This window comes from Amblyomma mixtum, chromosome 8, assembly GCF_055824585.1.
Source record: "Amblyomma mixtum isolate Tamu chromosome 8, ASM5582458v1, whole genome shotgun sequence".
Classification (NCBI taxonomy): domain Eukaryota; kingdom Metazoa; phylum Arthropoda; class Arachnida; order Ixodida; family Ixodidae; genus Amblyomma; species Amblyomma mixtum.
The window spans coordinates 127,522,251-127,547,633 of record NC_143019.1 but is presented as its reverse complement, the minus strand read 5'-3'; the positions used below and the strand labels follow the sequence as shown (position 1 = coordinate 127,547,633).

General features: G+C 46.3%; 2 protein-coding genes across 2 annotated transcripts; both read left to right on the top strand.

The window, feature by feature from the left end:
• Nucleotides 1-4,235: 4,235 nt before the first annotated feature.
• On the top strand, nt 4,236-5,996 carry LOC149334268 (solute carrier family 2, facilitated glucose transporter member 8-like). The gene is made up of 2 exons (XM_089557898.1): nt 4,236-4,438; nt 5,732-5,996. Exons 1-2 carry the CDS (start codon nt 4,236-4,238, stop codon nt 5,994-5,996), a joined length of 468 nt encoding a protein of 155 aa, XP_089414024.1.
• Nucleotides 5,997-7,977: 1,981 nt separating this feature from the next.
• LOC149334267 (facilitated trehalose transporter Tret1-like) lies at nt 7,978-23,974 on the top strand. Its single transcript, XM_089557897.1, has 5 exons — nt 7,978-7,998; nt 8,097-8,318; nt 9,606-9,809; nt 14,124-14,319; nt 23,637-23,974. The coding sequence occupies exons 1-5, from the start codon at nt 7,978-7,980 to the stop codon at nt 23,972-23,974; spliced, it is 981 nt and encodes a 326-aa protein (XP_089414023.1).
• The last annotated feature ends 1,409 nt before the right edge of the window (nt 23,975-25,383 follow it).

The window sequence follows — 25,383 nt, the reverse complement described above, 5'->3', positions numbered from 1 at the left end:
TTCTCGTAATCTATAAAGGCTGTGTATAGGGGTTGGTCACACTCCTGCGTTTCTGTACCACCTGGTCGGTAGTTTAAATAAGGTCTATTGTCAAGTACCCTTTACTTGACAACAGACTTTACTTGACAAAGGTCGCCTAACCAATCATTTGGCTGACCGCAATGTGAGGTCGTTCGGACTCTATTAGCGATTACCCTAGCAAATACCTTATAGGCAACGGACAGTAAGCTGATCAGTGGGTAATTTTGCAAGCCTTTGATGATTCCTTTTTAATGGGTTAAGGTTACTTTAGCGTGCTTCCAAGCCTATGGCACGCACGAGGTCACAAGGCATTGCGTATACGCGGTCGCTAGTTTTAAAAGCACAATCTCCCCTCCGCCTTTCAAAAGATCTGCTCTTATCTAATACTCACCAGCTAGTTTCCTTCTTGTCATTGTTATCAAAGCTTTCTTTACTTTTCTTTTTCGCTACTGGCGCGATGTCCCAGTACTGTGCGCGACCGCCTCTTTCGCTAACATCCCGCTTCTATTGGCTTCGGTATGGATATGTATAGAACTCTTCGGCTACCTTAGCTATCTTATCCATATTGCTACTGACATTGCACTTTTATCACACAACAAATGCATCTGCTTTTTGTGTATGCCCAGTTTCCTCTTCACCGCACTGAGGCTGTCTCCGTTTTAGGGCGACAGCTTTACTCGCTGCATCAACCCCTCTACACACCATGGGACTTGTCCGCTGCCTGAAATCGACCTTCGGCCTAGCCAACGTTGAATTGTGCCGTGACAGAAAAAAGGAGAAAAATTAATCGCATCTACGAATGGGAGTCAAACCCGCGGCGGCGCGAACAGATCAGCTTAACAGGAAACTGCGCAAGTCCATTAGAAGGTTGCGCCGTTTTTTTGTTGCCTTAATGATGTGTTCAAATGGAATTGACTATGGACACAGCCGAACAGGTCTCGTGTTAAACTGCGCCACACCCTTGCGCTGGGCACTATAGTCGCGCTGTGCATTGTAGAGCGTCGTCTTCGTGAACTTCTATCCGGTGGCACTGCCCGCTCTTCGTCGTCTTCTACATTGCACAAATCCGTGCTTCCGCACTGATTCAAAGTAGTAAATATTCTCTATAGTCTCCAAAATTCCAAAATTTCGTTTGGTTCACCCCGCAAATTTGGCCTTGGCCGGTTTGGACCATAATCGACGTCGAACCAGAATTCAGCGTGCTCGACACGATGCCGACCTCCAAATTTAGCCCGACGCATTGCAAAAGCGCTACCGCTCGACCTTCGGGTTATAACCATGGTTAAACACTGTCGAATAAAGGTCTCGTACTGCTAAACACTGCATACCGTTTTTAGAGCACGCTCGATTCTCTCCATTTTAAATTTTTTTATATCGGCTACCTTGCGTTATTTATCTATGCGGACATGGCCCATTGCCTCTTCTATTGCCCGGCTGCTCAGCAGTCGGGTTCCTACCCCCCACTTTCTTTATCCATCACCGCCTGGCTCGACTGGCTTGGCGCTGAAGGGGAGGAAGAACAGCGACTTCTGGTCGCCCAGGCGGTCGACTTGCTCGGCCTGTAAATTAGGGTCGAATAAAGGTCTTGTATTGCCACACTGCCTAACGTTTTATGAGCGTGCTCGATTCTCTCCATATTAAACCTTCTAGTATCGGCTACCTTGCGTTATTTATCAGCTTTGATAGCTCTACCGGTTCTATTCCCTCTGAACAGTTAGACGCTTTCATGCTCTGGCGTTTCTTAAGCACATCTTTCATGTCCTGAGATAGCTTGACGGTATTTTATAAAACTAACTTACCTCCTACTAGTTCAGCGCACTCCGTAATGATAGCTGTAAGATTATCGATCTCTGTTTGAACATTAATGTCTCAATCTTCCGTTCAAGCCGAATATCTGTTCTGCAGCGGCATCCTTAATTCCTCTACTTTCCCTCAACGCTAACTCGTTACTGGGATTCCACTGCATTAGGTTTCCTCTTCCCTGTTTAAATGTAAGCTGATTCGCGAGCTTGCCATTCTCTTGTCTTCCCAACGCATATTTCCGTGGACCCACGTCTTGCACGATGCGTGGGTGAGCGCACACTATGAAGTCCATTTAACTTTTAGTCTCACCAGTGGGGCTGTTCCACGTCCACTTCCTGTTCTCTCGCTTGCGGAAGAAGGTACTCATGATACGTAACTTATTTATCTCTGCGAACTCTACTGATAAAGTCCTCCTCTTATTGCTACAGCCTATTATTCCTACGCCTGTCGCCTGGCATTCGGCTGGCTTCTTGCCTACCGTCGCATTGTAGTCGCCCATCAGACCGTGTACTGTGATTTTACATTGTTCGTTGCCGAATCTACGTATTCATAGAAGATTTTAAAGATGTGGTCAGCATGAATGAAGATTGGATGGAGATAGGCGTGTAGGCCTGCATAACGTTCGCCTTGTAACTCTTATTAAGCGTAATTACGATAGCTGCCACTATTTCGGTAATACTGTAGGACTCCGCTATGTTGCCAGCTATATCCTTATTGATGACGAATCCCACAGCTAGTTCTCGTCTGTCAGCTTATCCACGATTGCGCACTACGCCCCGCCCCTTAGAAATGTATACTCCTTGCGTCTCCTCTTAACCTCGATGAGCCTTATATCCTCCCATTTAATACCTGCTATAGTTCCTCGGACAGGGCTGCTCGGTAAGTTTTACTGAATAAGGTTCTAGCGTTAAGCGTTGCCAGGTTCAGTTTCCAAAGACAGCCTGTTCGTAGCCAGAGATTCTTAGCACCTTCCGCTGCGTCAGGTGTCCCAGCGCCGCCTTGGTTTGTTGCTCCGCACCCGCTGGGGTCTGAAGGTCAGCCGTTAATTGGTTTTTGCATGCATATCTCCAGGCTGAGGAGCAGAAAAAAATGGGAGCGGGCACTTAAGCTACGGGTTAAGGGTATGATGCGCTAGCGTTTTAGGTTAATTTTAATATGCGCATTAGGTCAGTCCTTATATTAAAATCATAGACCTCTGGGAGTCCTCATGCTCCTCCTGGCGCTTTGGTGTGGCGATTGAACGATGCCCTACTCCCCTGCGATGACAGGTACACCGATCGGTGGACCTTTTGCGGCGCAGGTTGCGCTTTCCGGGCGACCAATCATTAAAATAATTGCTACCTGTCGTGGTGGGCAGTTTTCTCACTACCTGGTGGCCAGGTTGTGATGACACTTTAAGGTCATGTAACCTAGGTGGCCCACCTGGCGCCTAGGTTGCTCTCTGGACACCGACTTTATGAGCCATGCCCGTGATTTTTACCTCACAACACCGACGGCGGCAACGCCGACGCCGGATTTTCTGGACAACGGGGCTTCTAACGCTATCGTGCTAAAATAACCCCACTGAGAGGCAGCGGGCGCTGGCCGCGGTTGTTGTGGTTGTCCTCTAAATAACGGCGCGTACCCACTGCGTGGGATTGGCTAAGACACAGGTGGTGACTGACAGGTGCTCAGAATGTTAAGGAATTAAATAAATGAGAAAAAAAATTTAATGATATTAATGATAATAACATTAATTAGGAAATAAATGAAAGATATTAACTTTTTTTTAAACCGTGCAAGAGTGGAACCGGCTTTCCGAAATGCGAGTGTGCTCTGCAAGTGAAGATGTATTTTTTGCAAATCTGTAACCCCCCTGCTATAACGCCTTCGAGCAAATGCGGGGTAACTCTTGAATAAAGAATAAAGAAAATAAGCTAAACAAATACTGTGAGATTGGTGACTGAAATAGGGAACGGGACTACACATGCCATGTTTCGGAAAGCTTTCGTTGCAGAGAAATATTAATCTTGAGAAAGAGCTTAGGACGGCAGCCGTTTAGTTTCTGTAAGGAAAGTTTGAATGGCGGAGAGCATATTCCAGTTTCTGTGTCCAAGGGGGGAAGCACCAAGAGACAGAACAACCCCAGCTGACAGACTTAGACCGAGCTGTAGTAACGGGTGCTCTAGCAGGCGGCTCCGCAAAGAGGAGAAACGGTGGCAGGTCAGCAAGAAATGATCTATCGTTTCGGGTTCGCCGCAGAACGGGCACAATGGGGAGACCGGAAGACCAGATCTATAAACGTAGAAGTTTAAGTGAGGCACGCAACAATGTGTCTCACGTGCCGTGCTGCCGTGAAGGTAGAAGAAGAAGAAGCGAATGTCGTCGCGAGTACCCTTGGCGCAAACGGCAAGCAAACTTCAACGGCGGCTATGAATTTATTCTCCGTGGAACCGCCCCACGAGCCTCTCCAGAACCCGATCACCGTCTCGCTCGTGGTGAGTCTGCTGGGCGCCTGGCTGGGCTCCTTCTGCACGGGCATCTCGCTGGGCTACACCTCCCCGGCAGCCGACAGCCTCGCCGCCTCCACTGGGGAGAAAGCAGAGATGTTCCACGCCATGGCGGACTGCGTCTGGTGAGCGCTATAGGATGTCAAGCCACATGTTATCTACTCTGGCCGCTTTGCATCTACCAGAGTGATCCGAGTTACCCGAGGTCTCAGGTGGGCCACAAAGGACGGAATCAGAAGGGCCCACTTTGAAAGATGCGATACCTCCGGGGACGATCATATGCCTTGTATCTAAGGTTTCTTGTTATCATATGGCGCTCGATCTGTGGGTGGTACTTAAAGGTAAGCGAAAGGCCTCATTTATTGGGACACGGCGTGTAGTCAGGCCCCATCTTGGCCGACCATCGTGCACAACGTAGCGGAAAGGGAAGAAAAATAGCTGAGATACGTTTGGGAACTAGAAAGGCTTTTTCACGTGCAGTCGACTGAGGGGCGCGGCGCGTGAAAAATTTTCACTTCGTTGGAACCTAGTCGCTCTTGCCACTCGAGCCGACACGACCGCTCGAAATAGGTCTCTGAGCCGTGGCGGCAGAAATCGGGAGCGTTTTCGCTTGCTTGTGTAACAGACTTAAGTGGGTGTTGGCAAGGGACGCAGGTCACTCGACTGCTAATGAAGCTAGAGCAATCAACTCAAGCCACTCTGTTTTTGGCAGCTGCTTTTCAGTCAAAATATATAGATTGAATGAAGACAGTGGTAGTAGTACATACCTAGAAGGGTGTTGTGAGGGTCTAGTTGGTACGACATTCTAGGAACAACAACAAACTGCACAAAAAGGGCGGGACAACAGAGAAGAAGCGCTTGTTGTCGTATGTGCTTCTGTATTGTCCCGTCATTTATGCACATTTTTTGTTTTTCCTATGAAGTAATGCATAACAATGACAGTTGCACAGGGCAGCTCCTTATCTACGACTGGTCCTCTTGGCTGGCTTTCCAAAGGCGTGGGCGAGAAAATCCCATTTTTTGCCACCATAACTGGGCTCCTTAAAACTTGAATACAAGATCCGTTGGATATCTGGGTCAGGGACATCGACGAAATGCACGGTGCTTTGGTTTGGTTTGGTTTATGGGGTTTAACGTCCCAAAGCGACTAAGGCTATGAGAGACGCCGTATTGGAGGGCTCCCGAAATTTCGACCACCTGGGGTTCTTTAACGTGCACTGACATCGCACAGTACACGGGTCTCTAGAATTTCTCCTCCAAAGAAATTCAACCGCCGCGGCCGGGATCGAACCCGCGTCCTTGGGGGCAGCAGCCGAGCACCATAACCATTGAGCCACCACGGCAGCGAAATGCACGGTGCATATGCACGCAGCTAAGAGACGGTCCTTTGCATTGCCTTGTCCGATTTGCGCCTCTAGGTTCAGATCCCTGTTGCCGATCGGCGCCATGGTGGGCTCCGGGTTTTCCGGCTTCGCGTGCCAAGTCATGGGTCGTCGGTTCGCACTCCTGGTCAGCGCCCTGGCTTCCATGTTGGGGTACGCGGTGCTCTTCGCCGCCGGCTCACCTGCGCTGATCTACTCAGGCCGATTCCTGACGGGCGTCGCTTGCGGCATAGCGTCGCTCACTGCGCCCGCGTACGTCGCCGAGTTAACCCTGCCTGGACACCGGGGAACAGCGGTATGAGCTATTACGTGGTCAGGGGTCTAATTCTGCAAAACTGGGGAGGTAATTGCGATAAGAACACTATCGTAAACGGTGCAGTTAATGTAATAATTTTAAAGTGTCTGGTTTGCAGAGCGCAGAGTGAAGGAGGAAGTTTTCTTGGTCATGACGGCACGCTTAATATGTTGAAAGAAAAAAGCTCTAGGGGTTTAACGTTGTTAAACCCAGAAGATGTTCGAAATCATGTGTACATTCTTCAAATGGAGGGGACAAGTAATCTCCGCCTTAGGGGAATGACACGATAGCTTTTGTGAGGGAATGGTCATATATGCAGAATTCATCATTCTTTACTTAACATTCATAGATCTCGGCGGGTGCTCATACCACTACCAGCGCAGTGACGCAACGGTTAAGTGATGTACCACTGCACTGGCAGGTGGCTGTTTCTGTCGCAGCTACGGTTTAGGATTGTGACCCCCCCCCCCCCCCCTACCCTATTGCTGTTCCTAAGCAACCTCTCGCGACCAATCATTAACACTTAGTTTTTGTAGTGTTGACACTACAAGGCTACGTGACATATAGGCGCGACGATCCTCCGAACTAACCCGCGTTTCCTGCCATTGGCTGCAGCTTGAGCGACGCTCCTGCTAACTAACCCGAGCTTACCAGAGTAACGGAAGTAAGCTCAGGTTAGTTCGGAGCACAAGACAAGAGAACATCACAAGAATCTTTCCCAGGGTTAGTACGTCTGGAGGAGTGCTTTCGCACTGAAAATGGCGGATTATCCAGCGTGGTTAGGCCAAAAGCTAGTTGCTAAGACTTCGCTTTTAACCTTTGTTTCGCTTCGAGTCTCCGTTTCTAGATGAATGATTATTCTGACAAAGACCGGTGAAATCGAAATTAAGCTCCCCCTTTAGGGTATGACGCGGTAACGTTAATCTGGTAAAGGACATCTATGAGAAATTGGTCGATCTGCTTTACATCGCTGCGAGTCCTTATAGCATTCCTGGCGCAGTGGTGCAGCGGTTAAGTGATGCGCCACTGCCCTGCGATGGCAGGTGCTGCCACTAGTGGCGCTGGTGAGACCCAGGTTGCTCTTTCCGAGCAAGCTTAAGGTGACAGCGAGAGGCTATGGACAGACAAACATCGGCGAAATCTGAGATTGCGGATTTTAGTACTAGAGTACAAAAAGCGCTTCCATTGCTCGAGTTTCTCCAAGACGTTTAGGTTAGTACCGCAATGTTGTCCTTTCCCCACCTTTTGAATAAAGCGATCATTAAAGCGTCTTTCTATGATAAGAAAACATCGACAGGAAATTTCTGCGCTTGGATTGCTCCGTAGTGCTAACGTCTACATGCGCGGATACCGCTTTTGCATGCTTAGCCTTGATGAACACAATATATGAATTTTCTCAGGGATTTCGGCATGAAACTTGACACGATACGAAACTGACTAAGCGACGCACAGGTAGCATTCATCTCACACGCTGCTATAGACTAAAGAGTCGAAACGGGCAGAGATGGCCCGCACTACATTTATCTCAAATGCTGTAATCTTTTCCCGTTACACAAAACAGCAATCTTTATTGCAATAAACCTGATGTGACTCAGTTCTGTTAACTGCAAAATGAAACTAGATAAATCTTATGGAACGTCTGTCCACGTTCTCGTTTGGTGCTGTAGTGCCGATGGATGGTTTCAGCGACCTTTCACTACCGCCCGTCACGAGCATATGTGGTGCTTACAACATTTTACAGCCTTTGTGAAAAGTTTAGAGCTCAGGGAGTTTGTTAATAGGCCATGCAGTGGGCCTCCTGTGGCATACGTGGCAGGTTTACTCATTGGAGGGGGCAGTAGAAGAGTTCTTACTTTCAGGTGGTTTCGAGCGCTCAGAGCAAAGCCCTCGGCCCTAAACTTTCGACAAAGGCTGTACTTTACCGGTGATCGAAACACTCTAGAGCCTCATGCTTTGATACGGCGCTTCTACCATAACTCGCGGAAAGATGTTTGCCGCCTACAGAGTTGTGGGTATCGTCTCTGACATCACGACGCTGATTTGCGCGCGAGGCATTGCGGCTGTCAGTACTTTGCTCCCTGGTGACCCTTGCCACGCGCCTTCCAGGGTGGCGCTCTGTATCTGGCCACCACGGTGGGCATCCTCTACTCGTACGTGCTGGGCCTCTTCTTGCGCTGGCAGCTTCTGGCCATGGCGTGCTTCGCGGCCTCTGTACTTGTCATGGCAGCCAACCACTTCTCGGAGGAGAGCCCACGCTGGCTGCTGCTCAAAGGCCGCAAGCTGGAAGCCCTGCAGAGGCTTCTCAGCATCCGAGGACCTCATTTCAGGGTATCGCCATCCTTTCGCTGTCTTATTGAAGTTGTTACCCTATTCATAGCATAAAAGGTATATCATAATTTCTAGAAAATATGAGGCAAATTTAGCTTCAATTTAGTGCTTAGCACTATGCATGACTGATCTTTGTTTCGTTGTCAATATGTCCGCTGCTTTTCTAGTTTCTGTTACTTATGGAAATTTTGTACCGTTGCCAAGTGCCACTTTGTTTTTTGGGGGGGGAGGGCAGGCCTCTGTCAGGCGCTACTAGGCGCCTTTAGCTTGCTCTCCCTTGTTTGCAGTCTCTGTACTGGCCAAACGAAACCAATAAATGAAATGAAATTAAATGAAGAAAACTTTAGGATTATGCAACAAGGGGAACGATTTACGGAGGAAGAACGCAAAATAGAAAAAGAACGGGTGCAGAAACTTGTGGACGAGGCACAATAGCCTAATCTTGCGGTCCATTCCTGAATTGTTTTATAAGTTCCGAAAATTAGAAGATGCTCAACCTGCTCTTAGAGTACAATGCGATACCTTTAGAGATACCTCCCCCGCATGTATTCCTCTTTGGTGTATTCATAGATGGTGGTAGTCCTTCACAACCCTTGGTGCAGCGGTTAAGCGTCGTGGTGCAGCTGTTAAGCCATGCAGGACTGCCCCGACGAGTGGCTGTTTCAAACGGAGCGAACGATGGGGCTTGTAAAACCAGGTTACTGTTCCCAAGCCCCCTTACGAGTCATTTTGACACAGAGTTCTTCTGGGGGCTGTCTGTATCTTGACCAATGCGCTGATGCGCAATGTCACAAAGCGCATTTAACAATCGCTTGGAATTTATTTTAATTAATTTCATTCCCACCATCCATGGCCGGTACGTTTCGCAGGACGCGATGGGACGGTTGCCTTCTTTCAACCGAGATAGGGGCGCCACCTGCTCTTTCATGGCATGGACGACGAACGCCGGTTTTTTTCGTGAATGGCACCTGCTATTGAAGTTGTCTTGTGCGAAAGTGCAAGAAATATTCATTTTCGGCAAAACAGAGTAGTACATACAGAGAGCGATGACATTTTTTGTATCGCAACTTTCTAAAGGAATCGATGAGAGTGAAAGAACTGCGTTAACTGCAAACAATAAAACAGAAGCCTGAAATAAATTATTTTGTTACTGCTGGCGAATCTCTCTGTCCAGTGCAGCACTATTAAACAAGCTCGAATTCACAACAAGAAGAGCTGCGAGCTATCGGTTAGTCAAATATTCCCAGACTGAGTGTGCCGTGCTTGGAAACCGTCCTTTTTGGGCAGGTGGAAAACGAGTGCGTCGCCATAGAGCAGTGGTTCATCCCCGTCCCGACGCCCATGTCGCACCTTCTGCTGGCGTTGCAAGTGCACTTCCTGCAGCAATTCACGGGCATCAGCATGGTGATCTTCTACGCGCACACCCTGTCCGCCAATTCCGGTGTCGCCATCTGCCCCGGGACCACGAACATCATTCTCGCTGGTCTGCAGGTAAGAACGGCGCACGTTATAGGATCCTTCTGATATACAACTTACGGCGATCCATGGCGCTGCGTTGCAACACCGACAGCACTGCTTCCCGTGTCTTTCACTGAAAGAAAACTCTGACTCTACAACTCAATGATAGACCAGCTACGCTGTGACGCTGTACCGCTGCGTGGTACTGCTGTTCTGGTAGTGGTTCTGGCAATGGTCAACTTGATTGTAATCCCGATCGCACGACAACCTGTTTACGCATTGTTACATAGGAATCTTCGTTGCTTCTCTCGGTTCAGAGGCCGCCTGCAGATCAGAGAGAACTACACCGCGTTTACAAACAACGGGGGTTGTGAAAAGTAGGCTTGGCGCCCTTGGTATTACATGGAAACCAACGTTTTCGAAACGCGTTTTCCAATTTCACGGTTCCTCTGCGATGTCGTCTCTTTGTGAAGAGTATTATTGAATATCCTAGAACAGATTGTGAAAATATTGTAACGTGCTTTGTGTCGACGATGAAGCGGAGGAGATCGGACAGTAGAGGAAAACGAAGCTGGTCGGCCTGGCTGGTTTGAGCTCTCCGCCCCGTCGCCGCCACACTCTGCCGAGCTGAAGAAGCGAGTCGAATTGCCCGCCTCCGCATTTTGGACTCACAGCAGCGCTCTAAACGCCGCTACGACACCAGTCACCAGCCCATCTCCTATGACCCTGGCGATCGAGTGTGGTTGTGGACGCCACTACGGAAGCGTGGCTTGTGTCAGAAGCTTCTGTCTCACTACACTGGCCCTTTTGTTGTGCTTGAGCGCATCAGTGATTTGAACTACGTCGTCTCGCGCCTTACTGACAGTGGCCGATGCTCACGAAAGACCCAGGTGGTGCATGTTGCTAGGCTGAAACGATTCAGTCCTCGGGACACTGCTTAGCTCGCCGTGGGCGGCTTCGTCTGCGGAGGGAGAAGTGTAATGTGCTTTGTGTCGACCACGAAGCGGAGAAGATCGGAGAGTAGAGGAAAACGAAGCTGGTTGGCCTGGCTGGTTTGAGCTCTCCGCCCCGTCATAAAACCTCTCGAAAAGACGTCCCAGACGTGCTCAGTGCCAACTGAGTACGTAACAATATGAAACGTTAGAACGCAGAGAAACGTGAGCATTGCAATCGCCCGATGCTGGAGTTCGAGGGAGTAACGCGACCCATGAAAGCATTACAAAAAAAAACACCAAAATAATTTCCCCATTTTCTAGAGCACCTATCGAGGCAAAAGTTCTTAAACAGTTGTCGAGTGCTTTGGACAAGAGTGTGCGAAAGCACGCTTCTTCATTTCAAAGCTATCCTTGTAAAACATCACCACAAATGTTTGTTGTGAGGCCGAACACACCACCAAAAGGCGCTCAATTTAGTAGTTTCTCCGAATCGCACAAGCTCGTCGTGTAGACCGACAGGGTGCCGCATACGTAAAATATGCTTACCAATACAGTCATTCACACTGGAACGCATAGCGAGCATTACACAAAAGCAGTTCTTAAACGCCATGGCAAGCGAACGGAAGAAAACCGCGCTCTTGTAAAAGGCAGTGTCTCTAATAATGCCAATCATGCATGCAGTTCTGCCAGCATAAATTAAAATTTGTAACATTTAAGCACCATGCATGAGAGATGATACCTGTAGTATTGCAGGGTTAAGCACTGTGCAATATATAGGCTGCAGATACGTGAACAGCGTCTAATGGCCGAGTTCTCTTTACTTCCACTGCTACATGATTTATTACTCCCGGGTAAAGTTCAGAAGGCTTATTTTCTGTTTGAAGGCTCCTTCTGGTGCATCAGGTTCTAGCGACTGCGAGCATACGGGGCACAGTTCTTGGTTTCAATCGTGGGTTCCGTTGCAGTCGTGATATGCGTGTTAGTGATGGTTAGCCTGAAACTTTGACACTGATGCGACGAGGAAACATGTCACCATAGGTGCGAGGAAGGTCGGCAGCAATTTCCTAGAATATTCTAGTTTGCATAGAAAGAGGAACTTAGAATGAGCTTCACGAATATTTCATAGGGCTCGATGGCAGCAGGAGCGTGATATCCTGTAAAAACTTGTTTCCTCCTTATGGGCACTAGGGACGTCTCGAAAAAAAAAAAGAATGACGTTTCGGGAGTCATCAGCTACAACGATGAACCATCGACTACGTCAAGTTACGCCATCACGAACAAGAGAGCCGTAGAGCTCCCGAAACGCCATTCTTTTTTTACCATGGTCAGTGACCTGAGAACTTCACCCGGGATGCCTGACCAGATGGTACGCTGTCAAACAATCGACTAGATTAATGGCATGTGTGATTGAAATTTTGTAAGATTTAGTATTATTTCGCTACGACTTACTGAGAGGTCGCTATTAACTTCACGTGGTTGTCTTCACATAGCACCGCTTAAAGATCACGGAGGGGTATAAAAATTGTACCCTTTCATCTCTTTAGAAATGGTGATGCTGCACCCCCGGCGTTGACAATATCCATGGAAAGCATGTGAAAAGTATCCGGTCATTGCTTGCACCAGTCCTCAGCCACTTCTGCAATCTCGTTTTTAAATCTGGCAGTTATCCCAAGCAGCTCAAGATAGCGAAAATAATACCGGTCTTCAAAAAAGGTGATCCAGCTTTGCCAAATAATTATCTACCGATTGCAATTCTTCCTTTTTTTGACAAATTTTTAGAAAAACTAATTGAAGTAAGGTAGCCTAGTTATACTGAAAAATTTAACATATTGACAGATAGTCAACACGGCTTTCGGCGCGGACTATCTACAGATACTGCAATAGCGTCTCTCATAGATTACGTTAGGCTAACAATTGATAAAGGAATGTTCTCAGGAGCAGTTTACATAGATTTTAGCAAAGCATTTGATTCCATTGATCACTCCATCTTGTTTCACAAACTGGAATCTTATGGTATCACTGGACCTCCCCTAATGCTCTTGAAGAGCTTTCTCTGTCACCGAGAGCACATAGTCTCTATTAATGACCATACATCTAACATAGCTTTAATTAACAAGGGTGTTCCACAGGGCTCAATTCTTGGCCCTGTATTGTTTTTACTCTACATTAATGATTTACCATCCTGTTTCAAGAATTGCAATAGTATACTATACGCAGATGACTCTACCATGCTATCATCGCACCAGGACATTAATCAGCTGATACTTAACCTACAGAATGATCTTAATTCTCTTGAGCGTTGGTGCCACATTAACCGCCTGTCCGTGAACGTCACTAAAACTTGTTTTCAGATTTTCCAACCCTCTCAGAAGTCATTGCCCATCACACCACTTCTATACCTCAATTCTTCTGCTATTTCGCCGTAATATCGAGTTTCTTTTCTTGGTGTTATCATTGACCCTGACTTAAAATTCCATCATCATGTAGCTGAAACGTGCAAGAAAATTTCTTATGGGTTACGCGCACTAATTAAAGCCCGAAGCTATTTTCCAGTCCAAACTTTATTATCTCTTTGCTACGCATTCATCCACAGCCACTTAAACTACGGTATCTCATCTTGGGGCAACGCCTATCATATTCATCTCTGGCCTTTAATAAAATTGCAAAAGCAAGCCATGCGCATCATAACCAATACCCCTCGAATGTCACCCTCCCGCATTTTGTTCATAGGTTTAAACGTTCTACCTATCTCGGCCCTTTATTTTTACAACCTTGGTATCCTATTCTTTCAGATTCTTTATCATTATCTCCCGCTAAGCATATTTTCTCCCGGCACGATCATGAGCAACATCGTCACACGTTTTGCGCTGCGTAATAACTTTTTACTACCTAAGGTCAGAACTAACTACGGGAAACAATGCCTTCATTTTTTCATCCGTATCATTTTGGAACTCTTTGAACATAGACATCAAACTAATACGCTTTCTTTATTCAAGGTGAAACTAAATCTTTTCTTTCTTAATTTGTGATTTTTTTTGTTATTGATTTTATGTATTGCGGCATCTGTGAGTGTTTTATTGCACATTATCGTGCATTACATTGTTTGTATTTAAATATTTCAGGAACTAATATTACACTATGTGCCTATATTTATTCTGTTGCGTCGCTAATTAATGTGTTGTGTATTTTATATTATGTTGCATATTGAAATTTATTTTTATGGGAGGTCCCGCCCGCGGTCTTGTACCATGGGACCTCTGACCTCTCGCTGTATACAATTGCAACTTTTATTGTATTCTTCAATAAACTTTCAACTTTCGACTTTCAACTTTGAACTATGCCTTTTAACGGAACGCTTAATTATGCTGCAACAAATTAGGCCACTTAATTCTCTCCTTTTTTTAATGCGCAGGTGGCGGCTACCCTGTCGGCTGTGTCCCTTATGGACACGGTCGGCAGGCGCCGGATGCTGACCGTCTCGTCCCTCGTGTGCGTCTTCTCCATGTTGGCCATAGGAGCAGTGTACCAATTGGGAAATGCAGGGGTATCCAGCGGCGACTCCATCTCCGAGCGCCTGCCTGTCGTCTTCCTGGGACTCTTCATCATAGGTGCGCCTGCTGACCATAGCGTGGCCGTGCGTTGCAGCGCAGCTACGTCGCATTACCACACCTTCGAGACACACTTCGAAGCAAGAACGAGGTGCCGCTATTGCAGCGAAATGCAATAATTCGAGTACAAGACGTCCAGTCATAATCATCATCATCATCACTGCAGGGCAAGGCCTCTCCCATATATCTCCAGTTAACCCTGTCCTCTCCCAGCTGCGGCCACCCTATCCCCGCGAACTTCTTATTCTCATCCGCCCACCTAACTTCCTGCCACCCCTTGCTACGCTTGCGTTCTCTTGGAATCCACACCTTTACCCTTAAAGACCAGCGGTTATCTAGCCTTCGTACTACAATCCCTGCCGAAGCCCATTTATTCGTCTTGACTTCGACGAGGATATTATTAACACGCTTTTGTTCCCTCATTCACTCTGACCGCTTCGGGTCTCTTAACGTTACACCTATCATTTTTCTTTACATAGCTCGCTGCTTTCTCAATTTAGGATGAACCCTTTTCGTTCGCCTCCACGTCTCTGCTCCGAACGTGAGTGCCGGTAAGATACAGCTGCTGTATACTTTTCTCTTGAAGGATACTGGTAAACTGCCATTCACGATATGAGAGAACCGGACATATGCGCTCCCCCACATTGTTGTTCTTCCAGTCCCTCTCTGCGGCCCCTATCTTAGTAGACATTTCCTTATCACTTCCAGCACCTCGCTACCAATTGTGAACTGCTGTTCTCTTGCGAGACTGTTGAATATTACTTCGGTTTTCTGCATATTACGAGGGTAATCCCGAAAGTAATGTCTCCAAAGGGCTGCGGCCGCAGGGAAACTATTTGCGTGGCTGCTCGCTATGCTGCTGTGTTCATTGATCCCCGGCTTCCAAACAAGCCATGACTCAGCGCGAAAGGGACTTTCAGTCTTGGCACGGCGGCCATTTGAAATGGAGCTCCCGTTTGTCGCTACCGCCAGGTGCGAAGTTCTCGCAGTTATTAGTTTTTGGAACGCAAAAGGCGTTCAACCAATCGAAATTCATCACCAGTTGACGGAAGTGTACGGAGAGTCATGCATGGATATTAAAAACGTCTGCAAGTGGGGTGGGAGTTCGCAGCTGGTCGCGCTGAAATTCACGACGAAGAAAGAAGCGGGAGACCGTCCATTTCTGATGAGACAGTTGCGAAGGTCGAAGAAATGATGCTGCAAGATCGGAGGATTACACTCGACGAACTTTACATTTTGGTTCCTGGCGTTTCTAGAAGCACCATTCATTGAATTTTCACAGTACAGTTGAAATATCGGAAGCTGTGCGCAAGATGGGTTCCATGAGTGCTCACAGACGACCATCAACGGCAACGCGTTGACTCTTCCCGCGAATTTCAGACCTTTCTGGATTTCTTTGTCTGGCCGAAAGACGCGGGTTCGATCCCGGCCGCGGCGGCTAAATTTCTTTGGAGGAGAAATTCGAGGCCTGTGTACTGTGCGATGTCAGTGCACGTTAAAGAACCCCAGGTGGTCGAAATTTCCGGAGCCCTCCACTACGGCGTCTCTCATAGCCTTAGTCGCTTTGGGACGTTAAACCCCATAAACCAAACCAAACCAAACCAAACCAAACCAAACCATTCCTTTGTCTGGCGAAACCTGGGCATTCCACTTCGCACCTGAGACCAAACAAGAATCACGTGAGTGGCGGCACTCCTCTTCGCCCAAGCCGCGAAAATTCAAGCGAACACAATCTGCTGGCAGAGTCATGACAACTGTGTTTTGGGATCAAAAAGTGGGATTGTTGGTAGACTTCATGGCTCCTGGCATCACAATAAATGCGGACAGATATTGTGAGACCCCTAAGAAACTCAGACGGGCGATTCCAAATCGCATAAGAGGAATGCTAAGCAAGGATGTGAGTCTTCCCCACGACAACGCTCGCCCCCACGTCTGCCAAACCGTCGCTCTCCTGAAACAGTTTGGATGAGACTTCATCAGCCTCCCACCCTACAGTCCGGACCTGTCACCAAGTGATTAACACTTGTTTCCAAAGCTAAAAGAACATCTCGCTGGAAGGCGCTTCACTGATGATGACGAAGTGAAAGATGCGGTCAAACCCTTCCTCAACGGCATGGTGGCGAGCTGATATGATATGGGCATACAAAAACTGCCCCGGCGTCTGCAAAAATGCATAGCCCGCAACAGCGATTATGTGGAAAAGTAGAAGAATGGTTTGCCTTTCAAGTGATTTGTAAATTGCTTAAAATAAACATTTGTTTCAATTTATAAAAGAAGTGGAGACCTTAATTTTTGGATGACCCTCGTAACTTAAAACCTACCATTCTGCTCTGCCTGTCTAACTTATTTATCAAGCTTTGCTGCTCATTTCGTGATTGACTTAGGAAGGCGACGTCATTAGGAATTTTTCACTGTGTTATGTAATACGATTGCTTTATTGTTTTTCTTTAACCCCCTATGTAATGCCTGTAAAGGGCCTTTAGGGTATGTGAATAAAAAAAATATGAAATTACTTTGGTATTATCCTTTAACTTTTATCCTCAACTGTTCGCAATCCAGGCCTCGGAACACCTTATGTAAACAGACGATGAATAGCATTGAGAAGATCGTGTCTACCTGCCTGACACCCTTCCTTATCGGAATTTTATTGCTGACTTCATGAAGGACTGTGGTAACTGTGCAGTCGTTACAGATATTGTTGCGTCGTAGACACACGTCAAGCGTGTGTACCGATCGAAGAACCCCGCGAGTCGGATGCTGGCATCAGAAGAACGTGTATTGCTATCGAAGCGCATCTTTTATAGAAGCGAAAGGAAAGGGTCGGCAGGGGAAGGGAAGGAGAGATATGGAAAAACGCGCACTCATGTTGCGTGGTGCTGACGCGCGACTAGGTTCCGCCAGCTCGGTTGCGAAATAAGCACGTGATAACAGATACCTTCCAGTATTTTTACAATATTCTTCTACACCCTGATTCCGCAATGACATCATGACTGCTGAGGTTTCCACTAAGTCAAATGCTTTCTCGTAATCAAAGAACGCTCTATATAGGGGTTGCATACATTCTGCGCACTTCTCTATCGCTTCATTCACAATGTGAATGTGGTATGTTGTTGAGTATCCTTTAGGAAAGTCTTCCTGATCATTTGGTTGATTGAACTTTAAGATTGTCCTTATTCTATTCTTCTAGGGAACGCACAGTAAGCTGATCGGTCTGTAATTTTTCATGTCTTTGGCGTGTACTTTCTTATGAATTAAGATAATGTTAGCGTTCTTCCAAGCTTCTGGTATACTGGATGTTATAAAGCATTCCGTGTATAGAGTGGCTAGTTCACTAGCACAACCTGCCCTCCGTCCTTCAAGAGGCTTGATGTTGCCTGATCCTCACCAGCTGATTTCCGCCTTTGCGTTGCTGGAATATATTCCTTGATATTGTCTAAATTTTATCTTTGTCTACATTAATTTTCCTGCGTTCTGTACAAACTGCGGCTGTACCCTAGCCACTGCGGCCTCCTGAGATAGCAATGTTCGCTTGCTCCATTCTGGGCCGCTGTAGGTTTCCGTAGGGGAAGAACTGACAAGGCTGTTTATGGCTCGCATTAATCAAACTAGGATGCTCAAAATTAGAAGGAGCCTTTCAGCTGAAGATGACTTAAAGCTCAGTAATTGGATTGCCAAGATAGGGTCCATGAAACTCGTTTGCGAGCATTTCGCGCAGTTTATTAATCTTCCTAGGGACGAGCTAATGCTAAAACACTTTTGGCACGTGGCTGGTGCTGTACGGCAGCCAAATGCCATATGTTTATATTACTGAACTCGCAAATCCATTTAGTTGTGGGAGTTAAAGAATAGGAAATCAATTTCAGTTTTTAGGAGATTAACTTACATTAGGACCAATACGTAAACTTCATAAAGATATCTGTGGACAACGATAATAATCATTTTGCGCTAATTGTTGCTAACGAATAAGAATTCCAGCAACGTGCTAAAAACGACAGTTTTAGCAGCAGGACTCAAACCGCGAATTTATAACAGAAAGGTTCCGTAAAAAATTCGGGTCAATTATTGTTCGGCTTGTGTCGATTGTAGACTAATCAGTTGTGAATGCATTTGCTCGTGTTGTTTACGTACTTGATTTTTAATTTCCATACCCTGTGAATTTTTCCAAACAAGGAGGATATATTAGTATGACGTGAGGATGCACCGGTCTGATGTAACAGGATGCGTAGACAAGAAGGCTTATAGGTTTAAAATAGTTTGGTTTGACATGCGAGGGGAAATTTCTTTTTCGATAACTTATACGCTTTGAGTCTGGCGAGGGCATATTAAACTGGAAGTGTTTTTCTTTTTTCAAATCAAAATATTTCATTAGAGTCGAAATTTTATTACGGGCCATACTGCAGAAACAAAATCTCAAGCGGAGCTGCCATATCTTCTTGCCGTCCGCTGTGTGAATTCCGCTTACTTTATATTCTGTTACACAAGGGGTAGCAACTAGCTTGAGTAAGAACTAGAGGTGTGCTAAAACTCAAAAATTATAAATAGCGAACTGGATATCTGTGTAGCCGATCTCTAAAACGAATGAAATCATTCGTCTTCAGAAGTATCAGAAACGAATCAATTTTATGGTCCATTTTGCTACTAGTGTTCAAATATTTACGTGAGGTTCGAATGAAGCACGCTGTAGTTTACTCCTACGACTTCAAATACGTTTACTCCTACGACTTCAAATAAAAAAAATTACATGACGCAGTCTATTCGAGCACCGCCGTTTATTTATAACACTCACACATGGCATCCACCATTGGGTGACATAGAGGTTCAGGCGCGCAAAGCGAACCCTGCAGCGATTCCCGATTTTTCCGGCCATGACTCATAGGTAGCACTCGCTTCCTTATTTACAAGCATAAGGCTCGATATTATTCGCTTGTGTCAAATCAAAAGATAGGGTGTGCTAATAGTGTTTTTTTCGAATCGGAATCGAATAGGTATAATTTTTTTTTGCAGCCGAATCGAATGGTAATTCTGTTGCTAAAAACGTCATTGGATGCAAACTTCATGAATAGTGAGAAACGGTTTCGAATACGAATCGAATATTTTTATTAGTGTTCCCTACTCGTGGGAATTTGCTGCGCAGGATTATTCCTACAAAACGAGTTATCTAGCGAAACAGCGGAACGCCAGCGGCGGCGGTATAGCATGGCGGTATAGAGATGTAACTGAACACTAAGGCATTTTTAACAAGAACTACTCTACGAACATTACAGCCCTGCGGATATACATACAGGAAAATTACCATTTGCCAGAAAATTCTTGCGCGAGGGACTCTACTTCAAGACTCGACTATTCAGTGAAGCCGCAGTGCATAGGTTAACACGCGGAGACATCTGCGGGGGGCGGCAAATGAACACGATTGCCGCTCGCCGCCGTTAACCTAATAATCGCTAAAATTCTTTTCTTCTTTTAGACTAATTCAATTCTCTATGGTTTCATTGATCTTTCTTTCAAGGACCTGCGCACCACGGCGCCGTGCCAACCATTTTGTGCACAGTTGGGTTAGCCGCCCACAGGGAAAACAGCCAGATTTTAATCATGGGATGTAGGGTATTTAGGCATCTGGTGACATCAATGAGCTCTGCCCACCGCCTATGTAAAAAAAATCCACAAACAATGACTTACCACTGTTTAATCCAGCGAAAAAGGCAGCAACGTCACCGTGCTGTAGACGTCATATCATTGCATCTTCAGCGCGATGACCGCAGGTACCAGTAAGGACGAACTGGTAAGAGCACTTTGAAGTATTTTGCTGGGCGGCAGCTAAGAGACTACAAAGGATTTGTATAGCGGGCTTTGCGTGATCGCGTCCTTATCAGAATAACAGGTCCAGAGTGCGCATGCGCGGAATGCTAAGGGGACAGTAGGGTTGGTGTACACACGCAAATTGGAGAAGTTAGCGCTGCAGTTTTTGCGCACTTAGTGTGAAAACGTGGCTATGTGCTTCTAAGCACTCGCTTTAAAGGACGCCGCTCTCACTTTTATTCGGACAGCTAATTCGAATGGAGAACGCTTCATCCGTAAAAGAAGTCATCGTGGTTTTGTCGACACGTTCACCGGTAACCACTAGTATTGTTGCGTTTCGATATTACTGGCGTTGCTTCGATTACGAAATGCCAGCTGCAATTCAGCCGCGGTCTTAAGAGCCATTCTCTATTCTGGCGCTCCTGAGCTTCATGAGACCTCCAGGTTCGCTGCAATTGTCTACACGGTACGCAGCGCAATTGCTCAGATAGTGCCAGGAATATGTTTTCAGCTTTGTCACGGTGTTCTATATGCTTCATTAATTTAACACTACAACTTATATTAAATATACGAAAGTAATTGGAGCACTACACGTGATCTGATGAAAAGTATACTTAAGCAAAGCGGAAAGTTGGGCAAGTTGTATAACGTTCATGATGTAAAAATAGCGCACAGGGAACACAAGCGTCGTTTACTTTCCGTCCCTTGTGTTCCCTGTGCGCTATTTTTACACCAAGAAAAGTATACTTGCTCGAGAGGTTTGTATTCTGCACCGCCTTTACTACATTGTGGCACTGTGTTTACGTTTTTTTTTCGACAGAATTTTAAACACCCAAGCGTTTCTTCGGCATTTTATTAGCGGAAATAAGCGTTACTGCATTTTCATACGATCTTTCGCCTCACTGTAAAGGATTCCACTTTTAGCCTTTTTTGGAATGCTGCACTGGAATGAATTATGAGGATAAGTGGCTTGCGGCACGCTAAAGTAAATTCGCCAATGCTATTCACCGCCTATTTACGGGAGGTATTTTGAAGCCTCGATAGGGAAGAGTTGGGGAGGAGATTTAATGAAGAATACCTGAGCAATCTGCGATTCGCGAACGACATTGCCTTGCTAAGTCACTCAGGAGATAAACTGCAAAGCATCATCAATGAGTTAAACAGGTAGAGCTGACCAGTGGGTCTAAACATTTATATGAAGAAAACCACAGTAATGCTCAATAGCCTCGGCAGGCAACAGCAGTTCACTATTTGTAGCGAGGCGTTACAAGTGGTGAGGGAATACATCCACTTAGGGCGGGTAGTTACCGCAGATTCGGACCACGAGAGTTAAAATAACGAGAAGAATAAGAATTAGATGAAGTACATTTGGCAGGTTCTCTCAAGTCATGAGTGGCAGCTTACTAACCATCCTCAAAAGAAAAGTATACAACAGCTCTATCTCACCGTTACTCACCTGTGGAGCAGAAAATTGGAGGCTTACAAAAAGGGGTTGACTTAACGACAGAGCAGCCAGCTATGGAAAGGAAAACGATAGCCATAACGTTAAGAGACAGGAAGAGGGCAAAGTGGTTCAGGGAACAAGCACAAGCGCCACCGAATCAACGACGACGGCTGCTTCAGCAACACATACCCCAACTCCGACTTCTACCCCAAACCCTCTGCAGTGTTCATACCGATAACAGTGAGCGAAGCGTTTACGCCTGTTCTCACTTTTATGCAAAGATTCAGCTGATGTAAATCATTTAGCCGTTAAGGAACAGACGACGCGTTTCTCTCGCTAGATACCATGAATGTTAGCGCGCTCGTTTCACGACGCTGTGTCACCACTTGGTGTCAGTCGCTTCTGGCGGACTGGCAGCATTCACCACCAGCCCACGGATGTCATTCTGAATTCCACTGAGAACTGGTCTGGGCCGCTGCATGAAGGGACGCCGAAGGGGGGGGGGGGGGGGGTCGTGGCAATCGAGCGTTCACTCACTCTGTTCAGCGGTGTTAAATGGGACAATTTTGGCGGATACAGGTGCCTGTTGGAAGTGAAATCTAGAAGAATGTGGTGTGGGCTAGTTGGTACGACATTCTATAAACTCATCATCTGCGCGAAGAACAGGACACAGAAAGGAGAAGTCCACGTGATGAGCGCAGCCAAAACCTCATGCTTTCTCAGTGATACTATAAGGCTAGGGATAGCTGCTCCTCCAAGGCAAACAGTTGAAGCAGCACCAACCTGCTCGCGCAGGTTACGCAAAGGCGGAATTTCAGCCTTGAAGTACCGCTGAGAAAGCTTGATGTTTTGGTTGCACTCGTCCCGTGTGCTGCTCTTTTCTGTGTCCCGTCCTTGCATGTTTTTCGTATTTATAGATTACCTTACGTGGACTTGCCTGTGCTTAGCGGTAGGTGGTTGCTGCGGCAGCCTATGATAGCGCCGCCTATTGATGTGGTATGATTAACCAGTCTTGTCTACACTTTGGTTTATACCTGACGAGAAGGGTTTAAACAAAGGAAAAAAAAATGGTTTCATTTTTAATTCGCAAGTTCAAAGCCGTCTCGTCAGGTATAAACCAAAGAGTAAGTAAGCCAACTTGCCTGTCCTAATCGGCCTATTTTTTTCACCGACTTCTTGAGGACAACGGGGGCGTGACCGGTATTTTTATTCCCTGTATAAAATGAGTTGTACGTGACTAGACAATGCACCTGCATTGTGATTACATGCCACTCTGAATCATTGTCCTTACATGTGGTTTTATTCATTTTATTGAATATGTAGATAGCGCAGGCTAGGCATATCATTCAGTATATAACTTCGCATCGTGTCTTTCCCTTTTTTTTTTGCGCCACACCCTTTGCCCACGTGTGCGCTCAGCATTATTCTGCACCTTGTAAGTTCGACAGGTATGTTTTGTATGTTTTCTTGGTATTTTAGATTACCCATGATCTCGCTGATACATAAATTTACCGCTTTTTGGATTGTATGATTTCGCCCGATTTTAGCATTTCTATATTTATAGTTATTGGTATAGATAGTCATAACGTCCCAAAAATATGAGACTGTCCGCAGCGCACTTTGTTCAGACGAAGGACGGTCGTCGGCCGAAACGTCAATAAAATTACTATGTTTCTTCGCTACGCGTTTTTTTCTAGGGTGTTGCCAACCTATCCCGAGGAACTTTTTCTGTGGATTGGTAGAATTTTAGCACATTCTGCAATGCGCCTGGTAATGCATGATTAGAACACTTACACCGGGTTCAAGTGATCGCCTGCATATCCCAGCACACCGCATACCTCTATGGTATGTTGAAAATGCGCCTGGGCGAATGCGTTTATCCGGAATGAAAAGAATACAGTAAAAAGGCTGCGTAAAGTCCTGTATTCCAACTTCTTATATGGCTTGGTATTTTTCGTGCCTGTCTGAGTCACTTCGTTCGTCGCAGTACGAAAACTGGACGGTTTTCATGTGGTACGTCCCCGCTGTTAGGAATATTAGGCAGTTAAAACAGTGCGGCGTTCCGTTGCTGTCGCAGGCCACTCGATCGGCCTCGGCCCCGTGGTTTGGATCCTGGCCGCCGAGCTGGTGCCCTGCCGAGACCGCGGCTTCCTACTGGGCGTCGCCACCGCCTTTAACTGGGCATGCGCAGTGGCCGTGACGTTTTTTTTCCACGTAACCCGCGAGGCCTACTTCTCCGGCCTGGCCTGGTCCTTCAGTCTGGTCACGTTCGCTGGGTTCCTGGTGTCGGACCGCTTCATGCCCGAGACGCTGGGACAAACGCTCGAGCACGTTCTGACCGCACAGCCTATCGAGCGTGATGATGGATCGCCGGCCTCCAGGCAGTCCAGGATGTCCACCACGCCGAGGAAGTAGTGGCCACACCTCCGTCAGGAGCAAGACAGTCGGCCGTTTTGGCCACTATTCGATGATACGCGCTTCAAACTTTTCTTTGTCTTTCATTTTGGTTCAGCTTTACTACCATTCTACTTCTCGTCTCAAGTGTTTGACTTTGTATTTTGTTGCAATAGTCCTTAAGCTACGTGTTTATTTTCAATTTTCTCGCTTCGACATCAGCTCTCACTTTTGAAAAAAAAAAACGCGCTATGCCAATTTCCCGCTGTCTTTATTAACAGCTTCAAGGTACGCCCATTATATAGGTGCGAAATTCTTGTGTTGCAACTCCCATAATATAGACTTAGATATCGCTATATGCCAGAATAGTGGTCTTTATGCGTGAGGTAATTCAATCTTGAAGTTATTGTTTTCGTATTCTATTCTGCTTTCGCTACCAAATGTCGGCTGCCTCGCATATACTTCATAAAAGCGTTCTTCACGTTGGGCCAGTCAGAGGAGATGGCAGAACGTAAACGACGTTGAGTTTCTGCTCTCTGCTTTTTTTCTATTCACATTTTGCGCATGCGACATTCGAAAACCGGCAGGTACCCGCCGGCAACGCGGATCGAACTCCTCCGCTTTTGCATACGAGGCGGGTTCTTTTTTTTAGAAATGCTGCAATTTCTTTTTAGCAATGTGTATTGTGGGTGCTGTCACATGAAGTTAATATCGTCGTTTCCATGACCTCTGCAATCCTCACTTTGCATGTATATACCGTTGTGGCTATTGTTCCGTTCCATAAAAATATGCTTACTATCACTTGAGTTTTAACACACATTACACATGAAGCATCAGTGAACCCACTGACATGTACTTCACTACCCTGCATATTAAAACATTAGAGACAAGTCTCTATGGTGCTTAATTGGTCAAGTATGACCAGGTAAAAAGGTCTATTTTTTCGTTACAAAAAAGTGCATGAGCGGTACGCCGATGCTGATGCAGAAGTACCTTTCCAGTATCTTAGAGTTCCGGAAAATGGCGTCGAAAAACTCAACAATATGTTCCCGAGTGTTTATGTGAGTTAATCATGATGGTGTTTATAGAAATTGAGCATCTTATGACGAGGTTTTATCATTTTCCGTGAAGTGCAAACAGTCGGTGATAAGGTTTAGTACGTGCATGTATTTTGCTTCTCTCGCATTCCAAAGACTGCCGACACATGCAGCAAATTGATCTATTCTGGGTTTAAATTAGTCTGACATGGTTGACACAGCTGAACCTCTTATGGGGCTCCCGACATTTTGTGTGATATTTATCCCTTAGGTGTTTTTTTGTTTTCAAGCTGAAGTCAGTAACATCGTACTTATGTATACCCTCTGCCGACTTGCTGTCTTCTGAGCCTACGTACGTAATAAGCTGCGAGCCAGTTGGCGGCAATAAATGCG

What these genes read in the sequence shown, in the direction of transcription:
- LOC149334268 (XM_089557898.1), top strand. Translation starts at nt 4,236, where the DNA reads ATGAATTTATTCTCCGTGGAACCGCCCCACGAGCCTCTCCAGAACCCG. An exon ending in GCCATGGCGGACTGCGTCTG is followed by an intron (nt 4,439 to 5,731) that starts GTGAGCGCTATA and finishes TTGCGCCTCTAG; the next exon opens with GTTCAGATCCCTGTTGCCGA.
- LOC149334267 (XM_089557897.1), top strand. Translation starts at nt 7,978, where the DNA reads ATGTTTGCCGCCTACAGAGTT. An exon ending in TGTTTGCCGCCTACAGAGTT is followed by an intron (nt 7,999 to 8,096) that starts GTGGGTATCGTC and finishes CGCGCCTTCCAG; the next exon opens with GGTGGCGCTCTGTATCTGGC. An exon ending in TCCGAGGACCTCATTTCAGG is followed by an intron (nt 8,319 to 9,605) that starts GTATCGCCATCC and finishes CTTTTTGGGCAG; the next exon opens with GTGGAAAACGAGTGCGTCGC.